General features: G+C 38.1%; 1 protein-coding gene across 42 annotated transcripts in view; it reads right to left on the bottom strand.

Annotated features, from left to right (window-relative positions):
- Window positions 1–18,086, bottom strand: part of bt (projectin protein bent) — a 161,294-nt gene that overhangs the window by 131,974 nt on the left and 11,234 nt on the right. For 41 of the 42 annotated variants that reach the window (XM_069506364.1, XM_069506369.1, XM_069506367.1 and 38 more), the window contains exons 1-3: window positions 6,743–6,922; window positions 2,666–2,919; window positions 348–487 (exon numbers count right to left, since the gene is read on the bottom strand). In XM_069506364.1, the coding sequence (XP_069362465.1) occupies window positions 348–487; window positions 2,666–2,838 (313 nt within the window). In that variant the 5' untranslated portion in view covers window positions 2,839–2,919; window positions 6,743–6,922. Of the gene's footprint in view, window positions 1–347; window positions 488–2,665; window positions 2,920–6,742; window positions 6,923–18,086 lie in introns of those variants that run through there. The other variant, XM_069506366.1, reaches the window with a different exon arrangement.

The following is an 18,086-nucleotide window of genomic DNA, read 5'->3' as shown; positions in this document are numbered from 1 at the left end:
AAATTAGTAATAACAAATCTACCTTCAATATGTTTACGTTTTTTTTTTATTAAAGCGTAATGATATATTTTTTTATTACAGTGATATATATTTAAATATATTTATCTACCTTGGTCAAAGAATTAGTTTGGCCATCCAAAGGGGTAATGCTGCCAGCATCTTGAGTACAATGCCTCGCTGCGGTGGTCTCGATGAGGTTTTAGATTTAATTTAATTTATTTTAGTTTTAATTTAATGTTGTTTTTTTTTAGATTTAAGTTTATTAATAGTTTATTTGTTAACCATTGATAATAAAATAAATAACCTTTAAATATATTTAGTATACATAGGTATAGAAAGATACTTACGGCTAAAGTTAAGGTTAATAGAGGCGGCCACCTCGCCCATCTTGTTCTTAGCCTTAACTTTGTAGAGCCCCGCGTCGGTCTCGATGACGTCATCCAGCTCCAGTACCACCAGGAATTTGTCGTTGGCTATACTCTGGATCCTGCGGAGAAGAGAGAAACATTATATTAATAAGTAGGTTAGGGCAACATGACTTTGGTAAAATAATAGAAATACAATGGACCAAAAACTTAATTTTCTATAATCCCGACGCACGGTTCGTCGGGGCGAAACGTGCGTCGAGTGTGTTTTGAAATTTGTGTGGAGCTGCGTGGTGGTGGTGCGTATTGCTTGCCTGGTGGCTGCTTTTTCCTGCATGTTTAGCAGTGGGAGGGCGGGCGATGCATTTCGCATGCTGCACGTTTCACCATACAGATTCGAACTATTTCAGCGGATTATAGAAAAGTAAGCTTTTGGTTCATTGTATATCATGGACTTCCGCAAAGTAACGCCTGCTTCTATACAAATAATAGGAAGTATTGTAGGGCTTTGACAACTTTAAGTTTTCTAAATACTGACTAAACAAATGCATACTGTGTACAATACGCGGCAGAAAATAATATATATCGGCCTTCAGAATGACATTTCCGCTTTGTAGAGCGTTGTCTCTGTCACTCATACCTATATCACGTTTTGTCGGTCTCAACGACAGAGACAACGTTCTACAAATCTGTTATCTCCTTCTAAAGGTCGATGTACTTTACTTTCGAGCGCGTACTATACTTTATAGGCCATTAGTTTTAAATACGCAAACAAATTAAAAAATATCCTTTTTTATTGGTTCGAGACAGCACGGTAGCCGGTGCCAAATGTGTCAACTTTCGATTGTCTTGGCTCTATTAGCCATGGACTAAGAGCCCGCGAGGGTCAGGCCTTCGTTATTTTATAAAAGCTGAAAGTTTCTCTGCGTGTTGTCCCTAACACGGGGAGGAACGATTAGCGACTATGAAGTTTGGATCATGGTGGCTTTGGCAGATAACAGGTAAAAAAGACGCATAAAATCTTACATCAAAATAAAGAGTATTTTTTTACATTTTCTTCGGAATATTTTAATATAGAAAACGGGTACATACCACGATTAATTTGATGTTTTTATTTGTCAATATTTCAAACCAATTGCACAGGTCTCTCGTAGCACCGCAGTTCCGTCGTGACCACGACCCGTACAATTGGGTTGAAATATCGACAAATAAAAACATCAAATTAATCGTGGTATGTACACGTTATCTATATTAAAATATACATATGTCGTTAAACCACGAAATAGGTTTGAAATCATTAGTTCTTCGGAATAGTATTACAAATCACGTTATGCATTGCCAGACACCCTTAAAGTTTAATGTTATGGTATAATAACCTTGTAAATTGAACAATTAAAAAGAGCAACCGCCGAGTTTCTTGCTGGTTCTTCTCTGTAGGAACGGCATTCCAAACCAGTGGTAAATTAAACTATCTGACGATTCAAAAGCACTTGTAAAAGTTTACTTGAATAAAAGTATATTCTATTTTATTATAAGTTTGTATTTTCAGCTTTTATAAAATAACGAAGGTCTGGCCCTCGCGGGCTCTCTCTCTACAATGAAAGGAGCATTAAGACATCCATAGTGATATGTCGCCTGTCGGCTCTGTGTCGATGACCTTATGTTTGTCACTGCTAATTATTGCAAGCCATTTCACACATTAACCAATCAGTCGATACCTAACGGCCGATATCAGAATCATTGTACCTATATTATAAACTAGCTGATGCCCGCGACTTCATCCGCATGCATTTAGATTTTCAAAAATCCCGAGGAAGCTCTTTGATTTTTCGGGATTTTTCGGTTAAGTACCCTATGTCACTCTCCAGTTCTTCAACTACATAATATATCCATGTAAAACGTTAAGTCAATTAGTAGCTCTGTTGCAGCGTGATTGAAGGACAAACCAAAAACAAACAAACACACTTTCACATCACTACCCATCAGTACCCTTATTATATAAGCGAAAGTGTGTTTGTTTGTTGGTTTGTTGGTTACCCCGATTACCGTCTCAACCTGTCGCGGACTATAGTGCCATCGTACAAGAAATAATACTTTTTAATTTTTTTGTAATCTAATCACAAACTTATTATGTAATTAGACATTGCTACCAGCCTTTCATGATTGTAGGTCAACCGGTAGTAGGTACATTATAGATTTTGAATCCCTTGACGGGTTTTGATAGACAGACAGAACGAAGTGATCCTATGAAGGTTCTTTTTTTTCGCTGCAAAAACGCAACGCTAAAATGTAGCACTTACTTAAACTGTGTCCTAGTATCCTCCTTGAGCAGTTCATCGCTGCGGTACCAGCTGATCTCCGGCTTCGGAGATGCCAGGAGCTGGCACTCGAACACCAGCTTGTTGCCATCGTCCTCCTGGCGCAGCTGGGGCTTCTGCGTGAAGCTCGGGGCAAAGTCGTCGGTCACCCCCATCGTGCTAGCGGTTTGTCATCACTGATTGAGAGGGGGGCTGGTCGCTTCTTGAAAAGGACGAGCTATGTCCTGACGAGGATCCTGTGGGAGAAACATCATTATTAACAACAAGATGGCGCTAGTAGAAACCTGAATCGCGTTTGACTTTTTAACGTTTGACGTTTGACTTATAATACTGATTATCAGTGATGTGGTTATCATAACTCTATGCCGATTATACATAATATATTATTATTCCCTCAGAATAAATACCTTTAGAAGTAGCCCTATTGTGACTTTTACTGTTAGAGCGAGATAGCTAAATACATTTAAGCTCTTATTAGAACGTGACGAAATGATTATGTTTAGTCCTTATCACCGTGGCCACTTTTTTGTTTGTCAAGATGTATTTGTACGTAAGATCTTGACAAACAAAGGTTATGTTGACTCAAGTATTTTAAAGAAATAGTTGATTTGTTTTGTTGTTTTTTGTTTTTGAAGTTATTCTGCAATGGTGGGTTGCAGTATACTAGGCTACAATAGTCGAAGCGAACGTAAAATAGACGGAATAACATTTCACAAGTAAGTACCTACATATATTATGTGTACGTATAGTACACATAATATATGTAGTACGCTACATATAGTACGTATATTATGTGTATTTACTTTATTTAATTAGTACACCCCTTCCGCTTTCTTTAATTTTTATATCCTCTACCCTAAGGTTGGCTGGAAGAGATCGCTATTTTAGCGATAAGGCCGCCTATTGTACATGCTGTATTTGTTATATGTCTATTGTTTTTGTTTTGGTGTACAATAAAGCATATTTTACTTTTACTTTACTTTACCTCTGCTTGAGCGAGAGGGACTGAGGGGGCCACGCTAGTTGTATATCTGGTACCTATATCTGTGACTATTCCATACTGAATTTCGGCAAGGAGCTAAAATTAAAAACCATAGACCATATTATAGACTTTATATTTCAAAGACATTTGACCATAGACAACAACATCTTACTACAGGGAATAACACGCGCTGCCCAGCCAACTAGGTGCCGTGTCTGTTAATTTAACTTTTTGTTATTCCAGACGTCCGTTAAGTAGATTAAACCGGTGGTGCATAAAGACTACCATCATCGAATAGAATAGAATAGAATGTTTTTTTTATTCATGTAAACTTTTTACAAGTACTTATGAATAGTCAGGTAGTTTTAATTTACCACTGGTTCGGAATGTCGTTCCTACCGAGAAGAACCAGCAAAAAACTCGGCGGTTGCTCTTTTTAATTTTTCAATTTACAATGTTATTATACCGTACTATACAAGCCATTGCAGCCCCGTGCTTTGCTGGAGCGAGTCAAATCCAAGCTTTTTTATCGTTTACATAGTCTGCGACTTACACAGTCGATATGCTTTTTTTTTGCGTGGGTATAGATAAAGACTTGGAGAGTGATATAGGCTACTTTTTATCTCGGAAAATCAAAGAGTTCCCACGGGATTTTTAAAAACCTAATTCCACGCGGACGAAGTCGTGTGCATCAGCTAGTATTAAATAGATTGAAAATATCATCTGTGGAGTCAAGGTCAAGGCCAAATGAGTTAAATTATTTTGTGGTGCTATCATAGTTTATCGTTATTTGTTCGGTTAACCGTGGAGACCTAGGGCCATGGGTGCTAAAAAAATAACGAGACATTTCACCGCCTAATCTGGTAACAGAAGGGCTGGCCCTTTTTTTGCGCAACGGCTCAGCCTGGCTGTCGGGCGCGGTAATGCAGCCAGTATCCTAAGTACCATTCCACGCGGGCATGACTTGTACAGTACTAAGATAAGGCTAGCTTTAAGTTTTACTTATTAATAAAAATAAAAAATAAGTTTACCCTTCGTGTACGGAATCATGAAAACCACGAGAACCATAAAATAACCACGAGAAGCTGTGATAGCCTAGTGATTAGGACGCCCGCCTTCTAATGGGAGGTCGGGGGTCGATCCCGGGCACGCACATGTAACTTTTCAGAGTTATGTGCGTTTTAAGTAATTAAAATATCACTTGTTTTAACGGTGAAAGAACCACGAAAAACATCGTGAGGAAACCTGCATGCCTGAGAGTTCTCCATAATGTTCTCAAAGGTGTGTGAAGTCTGCCAATCCGCACTTTGCCAGCGTGGTAGACTATGGCCAAACCCTTCTCACTCTGAGAGGAGACCCGTTCTCTGTAGTGATCCGGCGATGGGTTGATCATGATGATAGCATCTTTCAGGTACGATTAAGTATTAATTGCTTTAAGGTACCTGGTAGGTTCTACAATCTTCACGCAAGTCTCAATAACAATTACTCATAGTTTTAATTAAATAAATAATTGGTTGAGTGATATACGCGAATTCATAGGTAACGAACGAACACATAAACATGAGTTTTATTATTTCCATTCACCATACCATTTTTTTTAAATTATTAATATATATAATATTACTTATATATATATACTATAATACTTAATAATTGGTATTAAATATCTACTACCTTGAAAAATGCCTTCGGTGACAGTTATAATAATATAACTATCTGATTATAATTTTAATCATTGCCGATAAGTGAATCTCTGCTATTAGGCTGATTTAAAATTGCAATTGCCTACATTTTGAAATTTTTATTGTATTCAGAGCATAGATTAATTATTATTGGTTTCGCTACCAGAATAATAAGTACAATAATTAAAATCAATCTGTTTGTGTATTATTTATTTAACAGTCTGTTTATCTGTCGTTATCATTGATTTATTTTCATTCATCAGTGTGTTTTGTGTCATTGTATAGAATACTACTGTTGCAAAATTATACTATTCTATTTTATTAGTTTGGTTTTCATTCACCAGTTTGTTTTGTGTCATTGTTGTCATTAAAAGTTATATCCTAATTTATTAGTCTTTTACTTGATTTTTCTTTTTGATTCAATTGAATGACATCGATTGAAATTATTGTTATATATTATTTATATTGTTTATATTATATATATTGTATATATTTCCGTCATCATTATTTTGTTTATCGTCATTCATAACGTCATCATTTACTTAAATTGATTCAAACCTCAAACTATTGCTAACTTGCTTATCATTAATTAGTGTCATCATGTAATTGAATTGATTTAAACCATTGCTAACATAAATCAAAACTCTATTATCATTCATATCCATATGGTATACCTACTCATATAGTTATTAAGTAAAAGGTCAGGTACCTACACTAAGTAAATTAAACTACCGTGAATCAGAAACTCCACATAAAATATTCTATAGTACTTATTTCAATGAAATAGTAACCTATCTCGTGTAACAAATCATCATTAGTGACACCTAACCGTAGATTTGGCTCGGAAAAGCACTCAAATGAGTCATTTTCGTAGCGGTCAGCGCCATCTAGTGGCAAGGTGAAGTGTGAGTGTGTAGGTGTCTATACTGGTGTTAAAATTTTCACAAGTATAAATGAAACGTCGCGATCTATTTCTGTAAACGCTGAAGGCCTCGCAGTCTTTTCGTTTTCTTATAACTTCCGACGATTACCTAATGTTGATCCGTTTTCCTTTTTGAAATCAAAGTATTTTGCAATCAAACTTTATGATTCACCGCTATCTTCATTTTATGTTTCTCAAATTAACGTGATTTATTGTTAAGTATATCGCGTAACTTTTCAATTTCATCGACTTTTGTTCAATTTACAAAGCAAAATTTAAAAACTTGCAACCAAAATTTCACACAACTTTTGTTTTGTTACATCCTGTATTAAAAAATATTTATACATTTTCAGTACGATCACCAATTAAATTGATAAATCCAACTATTAATTTATTGCACAACATTAAACCGTTGACAAAATGATGAAAGTGTGTTACAATTAACAAAATTTTGGTACATACCAATAGACAACAGGTGAAACAAAATCCAATTCACAAATTGTCAATACACAATCAAAACACAATCACACAATTCAAATTGACAAGTATCGAGAACTTGATGAAGTTAAAGCGAAAATGGATTCGAGAGAAAATGGGGAATCGCCGGCGGCGGGACGCGTCGGGTCGTTTTCGAAATCGTAACTAAACTATGAAAAGTTGGCGCTTGGCCCAGGCGGTGTGGGAATTCGCGTGGGCTGATGCAGCCAGTTGGATAACCGATGGTGACGTAGCTAATGCAGAGGTGTTTTCCGTCGAAGATAGAAAATGATCTAACGAACGTGAACCTGCAGAGGATGTGGGAAACCAATCATCCTAAGCTTCATGGCTCAATGACGACATTCATCTCTGAGTCAGCGCAACTGAGGTCCATGGTTCGATTCCCGGCAATAATTTGGGAATTTATAATTTCCAAAATACGAGTCACAGCTAGCTGCTGAATTCAGGTGGCGCAAGACCGTGGCGTGTGGAAGTCCCTACAAGAGACCTATGACCAGTTGTTAATGTCTATCAGTTGAGGATGACGACGAATTTCTAAATTGGCTCAGAGTCTGGTTTTGTGGAAAGCTTCGGTCTTTGTTAGTTAGTAGATCAAGCAACTGACAAAGATGTGCCAATAAGCGATTTAGTAGAGTTCCAATAAGATACTGTATAGAAAAATGGTTTAAATTGAAACTGCTATCTTTCTTTACCCAGTGAAACAAATTATTAGCCATACCAGTATCAGATTAGCCCGTTTCAATCTCAAATTGCATTGTCACTTACCGCTAGGTAGGATCGCAGTCAAATGCTTATTTTTCATCGAATACAAAATAATGACCCAAGAAAGATTTTGGCGATCGACGCTAGAAACTGTCATTCATGCTCATCCTTTGCCACTTCGCTCCGATAAATTCTTTCAATCATTATCTTCATGCTTCGTCAATCAAGTCACACCTAGGGAGTTCACTAATTCGGTGTTCTACTGAACCACCCAAGTACCTACCTATACTTTACTAACAGCATGATCCTTTATCATCCTCTTTATTGTTCAAACTTTGGTTAAGGTTTGCTACCTTACGGATGATTAATTTCTCGTTAATTGATTCGATTCTCTTCAATTATTTCATCATCATCATCATCATCATCATCATCATCATCATCATCATCATCATCATCATCATCAACCAATAGACGTCCACTGCTGGACAGAGGTCTCTTGTAGGGACTTCCACACGCCACGGTCTTGCGCCGCCTGAATCCAGCGGCTCCCTGCGATTCGTCTGATGTCGTCCGTCCACCTAGTGGGGGGTCTTCCAACGCTGCGTCTTCCGGTGCGAGGTCGCCATTCCAGCACCTTGGGACCCCAAAGTCTATCGGTTGTACGAACTATGTGCCCTGCCCATTGCCACTTCAGCTTCGCAACCCGTTGAGCTATGTCGGTTACTCTAGTTCTCCTACGGATCTCCTCATTTCTGATTTGATCACGTAGAGAAACTCCAAGCATAGCTCTCTCCACCGCCCGCTGAGTGACTCTGAGCTTTCTTAATTATTCCTCAATTATTTCAAATTATGTAAAAAAACAAAAACGTAAAGTAGTCAAATATTTCATTTATAGTTTTGGATTTATTTTTTAAAATTCTTTCGTCGCATACTATTGAGATATAAAAAAAAGAATTATTTGAATGTTAAACTCATTTGTATTCGTTACGTTTGAGTTATAAATACTTTTCTCATTCTTGAAATTGTTGCTTACAGTCCATGGCTAGAAATTAAGTTCATTTATTATCTAACCAAATTAATATGAATCTGTATTTTGGTGTGACTTGTACGGCTTGCCAATTCCAAAATGATTTCAGATGTTTCGATGTGAAATTCTTTTCGAAATGTTGATTTTCTACTTCTTTGAACCCTGTTTTAAAATTATTCAAGCATAGATGCTTGAATAATTTTAAATCTTTATAGAGCAATTCTACTTCTTCCTGCATCCCTGCCTCAATTTTGAGGATCGTGGTTCTCCTTTGATACGACTCATGCTACGATATTCTTCTATAGTTTCTCCCATGATCCATATTCTTCTATTACAAAATTATTGGAGCTTAAATGTTTTACTATTTTCAACCCATTTATCAAAACACTTTTCATTTTAACGAAGTAGTTTCAAGAAACGCTTTTATTTATTAAATAATCAGTGATAACCGTAAATTTACTTTAACAGCGTCCAATTGTGAGAACATTCCGTCCCTGAAATACCTGCAATAAATTTGTTACTTCGTCACTGTTGAAAACAAGTCCGGTGGACTGTTGAATGTTATTGGCGGTCGTTCTTCTTACTCGTATTTTTCGTTAAATTGCCTCTTGGCAACTGGTAACAGGAGTCAGGTGACTAATAAATCCACAAAGGTCGTAATTCCACTCGTCATTGTTGAGTCACTAACTCTCTACTAACGATTTGCGAATCTGAATTGACAAAATATATAGGTGGCGAAGTATATAGCATGGCGAAAGCAAAAATTACAAATGAAGATCTCGCACTATGAATGCAGCATTAGGAAACCCGCTCTTCCTACTAAGTGGACAGATGATCTCAAGCAAAGTCACTAGGTAGGCAGCATTGGACACAATCGTCGAAACCCCCTGCTCTAAAATAGCAACAAGGTGAAAATCTGGTATGTACACCATGCATTGATATCTAGTCGCAGGATATCTAATTTAAACAACAGATTAGATAGAACAAATAAACCAAAATCCCACGCTATGGGTATTTTCGAAGTTAGGGACGTCATGTTAGCAACAAATAACTCTAATCGGAGTGTTACGACTAAGAATAACTCGTAAATCAAGACTAAAAGCCCAGACTTCAGCTATCCATCGAGTCTGTTAAATTTTATTAGGTGTGTTTTTGTATCTGTTGTTAAAGATTTATATTTGTATACTGCTGGTCAAATTTACGAAATAGTAGCCACATAACGTTCAAACAATAGGTACGAATTCCCATGAACTCTTAAAATTAGTAAAGGAATTGAAATTCAATGGAAATGTAATTATAACTACTTCCTATAGATAAAACAACAGACACATTGCCTATTCTAAGATCTCTTTTTGTGACCGGTCATTTGTGTTTTGTGGTGCAATAAAGAATATCAGTACCCTTATTATAAATGCGAAAGTGTGTTTGTTTGTTGGTTTGTTGTTTTATTGGTTTGTTGCCTTGTCCTTCAATCACATCGCAACGGAGCAGCAGATCGACGTGATTTTTTGCATGGGTATAGTTAAAGGCCTAGAGAGTGACATAGGCTACTTTTTATCCCAGAAAATCAACGAGTTCCCACGGGAATTTTAAGAACCTAAATCCACGCGAACGAAGACGCGGGCATCAGCTAGTATTGTAATAATTATGTCTGTCACAGAACCGATGGCCGATGGTTGGTGGTCTCCACCACCAAATATCGGCCACAGACAGACTGGACAGACGTGTTGGTGGAGACCACATACCAGTAGGCGCAGTATGGGACGACTTCCAATCCGCTGGACGGCCTTAAGAATGTAGCGGCCTTAAGAATGGATGGATGAGGAAGGCGAAGGACCGTGTGTGATGGCGCGCTCTTGGGAAGACGAAACTATCTGATTGATTGGTATTAATACGAAAATCACGCACATGGCCAGCGTGGTAGACTATGGGCAAACCCCTTCTCACTCTGAGAGGAAACCCGTTCTCTGTAGTGAGCCGGCGATGGGTTGATCATGATGATGATGATGAATACGAAAATCTAAAAAAAATGTTGAGAAAAATGATACAAATCGTACTAAGTAGTTCAAATAGAAAGAAAAGATAAAGAAAATGAAATCGATCCAAAGATAACTGATGATAAACACGGCGCAGAATTCAAAGAATGTTTTTCACCACGTGGTTGATCTGAACTAATTGATGTTCAATAGAATTTATTTGGCTTCGTGATTCATTCTAATTATGTCGCTGTAAAATCATTTATTTGTTTCAATACACCTACATAATATGACATCTAAACTATACCTATTCATTCTTGAAGATTCTCGTGATACAGGCACAGACATTATAAATACCTCAATAGCTCAACGGTTAGAGGAACAGACTGAAATCCGAAAGGTCACCGGTTCAAACCCCACCCGTTGCACTATTGTCGTACCTTCTCCTAGCACAAGCTTAACGCTTAGTTGGAGGGGGAAGGAGAATATTAGTTAGTCATCGTTCACTATAATATTCTTTATAAAAATAAAAAATAAATTATTATTTAAGTAAGTGTTTTCCATCAAACATTCCTACTATTTTTTATATACATATAAAGCTGTGATAGCCTAGTGGTTAGGACGTCCGCCTTCTAATCGGAGGTCGGGGGCTCGATCCCGGGCACGCACCACTAACTTTTCGTAGTTATGTGCGTTTTAAGTAATTAAATTTAACTTGCTTTAACGGTGAAGGAAAAAATCGTGAGGAAACCTGTAGGTCGATTTCGTAAAACCCGCATCAATCATTATTACAATCGCAATTGTTATGATTGGTATTCTTGTTGCAACAATGAATTGTAGTCAATAATGAACGAGCGTCAACCAATCAGAGGTGATTGCGATCGTGACATTATAGCTGTAATTCTACCGCAATCGCGCAGCTGCATACCTGAGAGTTCTCCATAATGTTCTCAAAGGTGTGTGAAGTCTAACAATCCGCACATCGCCAGCGTGGTAGACTATGGCCAATACCCTTCTCAGTTCTCACTCTGAGAGGAGACCCGTGCTCTGTAGTGAGCCGGCGATGGGTTGATCATGATCATGATTCCTAATATTTTTAGGAATCTTTCATTTATTTTGTCATTCACTTAATAATATAAAAGCCAGAAAATATATTATATTTTCTATCATTTCCATTTACTTTTGATTCAGATGTGCCGCAGACGTACTCTCGATGCATACCTACTCATAATAATTATCTCAGTTATTATTATCCAGTTATATGGTATCCAGTTGTGGGGCTGTACCAGAAAGAGCAATTTACTAATAATTCAGCGATTCCAAAATAAAGTGCTTAGGGGTATCGTCAATGCACCCTGGTACGTCAGGAATGTAGGCATTCATCGCGATCTCCAAATGGGCTTCGTGGACACAGCTATTAGCAAACACGCTAAATCCCACGAACGCAGGCTCCATGAACATGTTAACGTCGAGGCTATCCAGCTCCTCGACAACACAGACCTAATACGTAGACTTAAGAGGACTAAGCCTTTTGAGCTAGTGTAGTTATAGTGAAAGTGTAGTGCTAGTGCAAATCAAAGATCACACGAACAAAGTGAAAGCATAGTGCTAGTGCAATTTAAAGAACACAAGAACAAAGTGTCTTCCAATAAGGTATCTTAACTATAAACTAAGCTATGTCAATGGACGGATTCTTAGGTATAAGTACGTTTATAAGTTTAGGTTAATATAATATTGCTTATTAGCCTCTTACATAGGCTAGATTGTAATGGTAGTAAAGTACTGGTGTCAGTGCTTTAAGACAAAAAAAAAAAAAAAAAAAAAAAGTTATTATTGAGAAGCAATGAGATGTAAGAGGTAATTAGTTGGAAATTAGGACAAACCTTGACTTATGAAAGCGATGCCTCACATTCTTTTGTATGTCAAGGTAAAATTTTTGGCTGATACATTTATAAGTAAGGTATATGTAAGTTTGCAGGTTTACATTAAGAGTTTCCACAAATTGGTATAAGACGTCTTCGAGGTTAGAATGTCCCAGCTTACCTATATCTTTTTTTTTCATACTACTCATCATGATTATTTAAAGCAGCAAAACCATAATAGGCACCGACTTAAAGTATCTATTAATAAGAGCATCTGGTTAGATACAAGAAAAAAATTGCTCGAAGAATAATCACAGAGATTTTTTATTTAAAAGTGAATACATGAAATTAATTTGTTTGATGCTTTTATTGTTTTAAAAGAAGAAAACGAGACGCTTAAAAAATGGGCGACAATTTATTTTTCCGAGAAGTTGAATACACTAATGGTATCAGAACGCTGCATGGCCAATTCGCGAACAAATGATCAATTACTCAGATCTCGTGATTTGGCTAAGATACTAATAAAACGTGTTAGTTAGAGGTAAAGAATGATAATGCATGATTAAGAGCACGTACGCTAAATGAAATATCATCTTATATTAATCACTAGATGTTGCCCGCGACTTCGTCCGCGTGGATTTCTTTGTCTGTCTGTCTATCTGCTAGGTTTTCACGGCCCAACAGTTTTACAGATTTTGATGAAATTTGGTACAGAGTTAGATTACATCCCGGGGACGGACATTGGCTACTTTCTATCCCGGAATATACAAGAGTTCCCACGGGATTCTTGAACGCCCATCCGTTTAACCAATTTTTATGTATTTTGGTGCAAAGATAGCTTGCGAAATTGACATAGGATATTTTTTATCCCAAAACAAAGAGTTGCCACGGGATTTTTGAAAAATCTAATTCCACGCGGACGAAGTCGCGGGCATCAGCTAGTAGATATAAAATTATGAATTATGTCATTGTTCAAGCAAATTATTATTAATTATTTTAAAATTAGCAAATGCAGTGGCTAATTTGAATTGCTTTGCGTAGGTCGCGTTGACGATGTTTCTTTTACGTGTACCCTTGAAATAACCAATGATTAATGTTCTGGCAGTAATTAGAAGTATTTTAACTATGATTACTATTTAATGTGCTATTTCCGTAAGCAATTCATGTGCAGCGTTTACCTACTTGTGACTTTTACATAGAAAATTGAAATACCCTTTGGTTTCGTGACCGATGACCTTAGTGAAGGACGACAACTAGCCCTGGCGCAAGCTGTCGTGCCTACATTTAAAGTGCATGAGGTAAGGGGAGGCATCCTCTTGGATGAGCCCACTGGGCGTCGCACAAGAGAGGCTCCGGCGCACGTTCGTAAGAATTCCCGGAGCCTCGTAATATGCGCTGAGGATGGCCATCGATGGGGTTTCATCATCATCATGATCAACTCATCGCCGGCTCACTACAGAGCACGGGTCTCCTCTCAGAGTGAGAAGGGTTTTGGCCATAGTCTACCACGCTGGCCATGTGCGGATTAGTAGACTTCACACACCTTTGAAAACATTATGGAGAACTCTCAGGCATGCAGGTTTCCTCACGATGTTTTCCTTCACCGTTAAAGCAAGTGATATTTAATTTCTTAAAACGCACATAACTCCGAAAAGTTAGAGGTGCGTGGCCGGGATCGAACCCCCGACCTCCGATTAGAAGGCGGACGTCCTAACCACTAGCACAGCTCGATGGGGTTTAGTGGGTAGAAATCCCACATAACCCGATCTCTTTGAGGAGAGATCTTGATGGAGAACTCTCAGGCATACAGGTTTACTCATGATGAAAACATCGGAAGGATGGAAGGAAAACCTTCACCGTTAAAGCAAGTGATATTCAATTGCTCAAAACGCATATAACTCCGAAAAGTTAGAGATGCGTGCCCGGCGTCGAACTCCCGAACCAAAGATATTGGGATTTTTCTAAAGTTTTATTATTCAGTGTTTTAAACTTTCTTTATTTTTTTTACTTCTGATGTTTTTACTTCTACTTTTTCGTCGTAAGTAGGACAACATTAGGTAAAGTTATTTTTGGCCACCCGTCGCATCGTTAGCTCAGACCGTAATGAAATTGGTATGCGTAAAAATTCCGATACGATGAGAAAAGTATTGACGTCGGTATTAGAGCTCGGTAACTACATATTATATGCATATAATATGTTGGTTTCAGCGAACAGCAGACGCGTGGGAAGATGCATTGTGTGCCCAAGTATTTTTGTTTGGAGTTCTCTAAATATATACATCTGATTCAGTTATGAGTTATGATATTTTGTTTTCGTCTAAAATCAAATCTGTGGAGACTGCGCTACCTAAACCGCGCTTTACAAAGTCCTTGGAGAAGGCCGAGCACAATAACAAAACGTATATTATCAAGAGCACTTACTTATAACACGTTACACATAATTTCATAAGAGTTGTGATTTCCTCCGTGCGCTTCAAAGCGCAGATGTTATGAACAACGGTGACTCATGTAAGTACACGGTGTATAGTACTAAATCATAATAATATAATGCATAGGGAATGCCAGTAAAGTTTCTGGGTCGAGTTTGTGAGTGAAGATTTATTAAACAGTAGACATTTGCTATGGAGTAGTCTGAGATCTAGAGAGCGCAGTTTGACTTTGCTCAGATTTAAGATTGAGTTAAAACGAGTCAGATTTATGTGACAGATATAGCTCTGTCTCGTTTTAACTCTGTCTTAAGTCTAAGCTAAGTCAGAGTGCGCTCTATAACTTCGTTTTAGTAAAGGAAGCGTCCAGCGTTCTGAGTTACCAAATATAAAAAAATCGCGATACTTTATGATTCGTAGCAGAATACGTAGCAACAGCTGTAGAGTCTACCGTAGCAAACGTAGCATACGTAGCACATTTTGTAGATGTAGAGCGAATAGCCAAACAGAATCTTGAAAAAAACTATGTGACAAACTATGGCCTTAACCGACTGGTTAAGGCCATAGTTCGCCAAGCTGGGCAAGTGCGGATTGACAGTCTCTACACCTTTGAAAAGAACTCCCAGCCATGCACGTCTATTCACAGTGTTTGCCTTCACCGTAGTAAGCAAGTGATAAATTGCTTAAAACATATCTCCGAAAAGAAAAAGGTGCGTGCTCGGGATCGAATCCCATACCGTTCAAAGAGGAAACCGACGTCTTTACTACTAGACTATCCACCGCTAACACTAGCCAGGTGTAATAAGTAATAACATAATATAGTTTTTATTGTAGTCAAATGACCTCCAAGACAAAAAGGCAAACCTTAAACCTTAAAGTTCTTGCCAAGATTCTTAAGTAATTCGTGTTTATTGTCCAATAAATATGTCTGGACAACATTGCATTTGATTGCAGTTCATATTTATGGGTATGGCACTGCCAAAGTCATCACTCATAACAATAACCTGTCAACCTGTAAGGGGAACCGCAGTGGCATGTTGAATCCCATAAGCAGTCCACTTGTTCGAACTCCATGCTGAGTGTGAGTCATCGCCGGCTCACTACTGAGCACGGTTTTCCTCACCAGCCCACTACGAAGTACAGATCTTTTAATTGCTTAAAACGCACATAACTCCGAAAAGTTAGAGGTCCTGCAGTTAGGGCTAGGTAACATACCAACCTCAACTACAACACTGCGTCTTCGCAGGTGAAGACGAGGCCCTCGATTTCTTACGTCGTAGGCCCTTCCCACGTTTTGGAGGCCTGCGGAGAAATCATCTCAGTACCACACACCATTCGTCCTAACGTCATCCTAAGCCGAGGGCCGAGTCTCACAGGAGGCGCCCTTAGATACCCTTCGATGTCGTCGAGCCCTAGGGCTCAAAATCAAACTTGTGGCGAGTGATTTGCGCTCGGCCAACCCACCGATGACGCTGTAACGGCCAGTAGGGGTAGCAGTATTACACAATCCGAAAGGAAAAAAAGGTGCGTGCCGGAAATCGAACTCCCTACCTCCCAAACAGGAGGCGGACTTTTTAACCACTAGTGACTAGACTATACGTGTATGCTCTATTAAATTAGTATATTATAAATTATTTAATCAAATATCTACACTGAGATTCATTGATACAGCGATAAGTGCGATGTTCACGTTGGTCAACATTAATAATAATATAAGTTTTCATAATTAGATTTTATATTTCACAACTGACGGTTTGGCAAGTGGCCATCTGGAGGGAGACAGCGATGGTTTCACGCATGAGTGGGAAAAGGACAGGTGATAATCTTGTGTGAAAAATATTTATGCTAAGGCCTTCTGTTGCTATGAATTCGACTATGAATAGACGACGGTTGTTTATTTTTGTAATACGATTTGAAGGTTAACTGAGTTTCACTTTGCGGGAATTTTCTCGTTCTCGCTTGAACCGGGGTTATGGACTAAGAGCCCGCGAGGGCCAGACCTTCGTTATTTTATAAAAGCTGAAAGTGTATCTGCGTATCGTCCCCAATACAGAGAGGAACGATCAGTGACTATGAATTTTGGATCATGGTGACTTTGGGAGGTAACAGACAACAAAGTTGTAAAAATCTTACGTAAAGGTATAAGGTGTAATTTTTTTATATTTTCTTAGGAATAATATTAGAAATAACGCATTGCCACACATTAGTATCGTGGTAGACTGCTAGACGCCCTTAAACTTTAAAAAATTATTGAACTTTAAGGGTTTCTAGCAGGAGGTTGTAACGATACTAAGAGCGATCATGCACTGATCCGATCTGAGTCCGTGAAAATACGGATATAAAAAACTCGGACCGAACTCCGATATTGCTTACGCAGTAATCTGTTCTCGGATCCAAATCCAAGCTATTCAAGTTACATATTTGGCATAGTTACGTCCGTCATTCCTACGCAGAGCTTATAGAGAGCCAGCGCGTGCCAGACCTTCGTTATTTTATAAAAGCTGAAAGTTTATGCGTATTGTCCCCAAAACTGTGAGGGGCGTTTGTTTGGACATCATGTATCATCTCCATCTGGCAGGGGGTTGCCACGACACTGTCTGGCAATATTTGACGTGATTTCTAGCACTATTACAAAGAAAATGTTATAGAATAGAATAGAATAGAATGTTTTTTTATTCATGTAAACTTTTTAAAAGTGCTTATGAATAGTCAGGTTTAATTTACCACTGGTTCGGAATGCCGTAAAAAATTATATATAAGTACTTTATATTTTGACGTAAGATTTTTACACCTTTGTTACCTGTTATCTGTCATAGCCACCATGATGCAAACTTCATAGTCGCTGATCTTTCCACCCTGTGTTGCGGACAATACGCAGAGAAACTTTCAACTTTTATAAAATAACGAAGTCTGGCCCTCGCAGGCTCTAGCTCTCTATCAAATGTTAGATTTTGCGTTGGCAGATCTAATAAAATCTAACGGAGAATCTAATACTATTGCTCTACACATGATTGACGAACAAACTTCATAACCAAAACTGTGCTATTATACTAAGTCAGCTTTCCCTTTTAATTGATACCTAGTGGCTTGAGCTGTATAGTTAGTCAGTTTATCTTATCTCTATATATATAAAAAGAAAAGGTGACTGACTGACTGACTGACTGACTGACTGACTGATCTATCAACGCACAGCTCAAACTACTGGACGGATCGCGCTGAAATTTGGCATGCAGATAGCTATTATGACGTAGGCGTCCGCTAAGAATGGATTTTTCAAAGTTCAACCCCTGAAGGGGTAAAATAGGGGTTTGAAGTTTGTATGAAAG

Source organism: Maniola hyperantus, chromosome 23 (genome assembly GCF_902806685.2).
Source record: "Maniola hyperantus chromosome 23, iAphHyp1.2, whole genome shotgun sequence".
Classification (NCBI taxonomy): domain Eukaryota; kingdom Metazoa; phylum Arthropoda; class Insecta; order Lepidoptera; family Nymphalidae; genus Maniola; species Maniola hyperantus.
The sequence above is the reverse complement of the archived record's forward strand: the minus strand, read 5'-3'. Positions and strand labels throughout refer to the sequence as shown.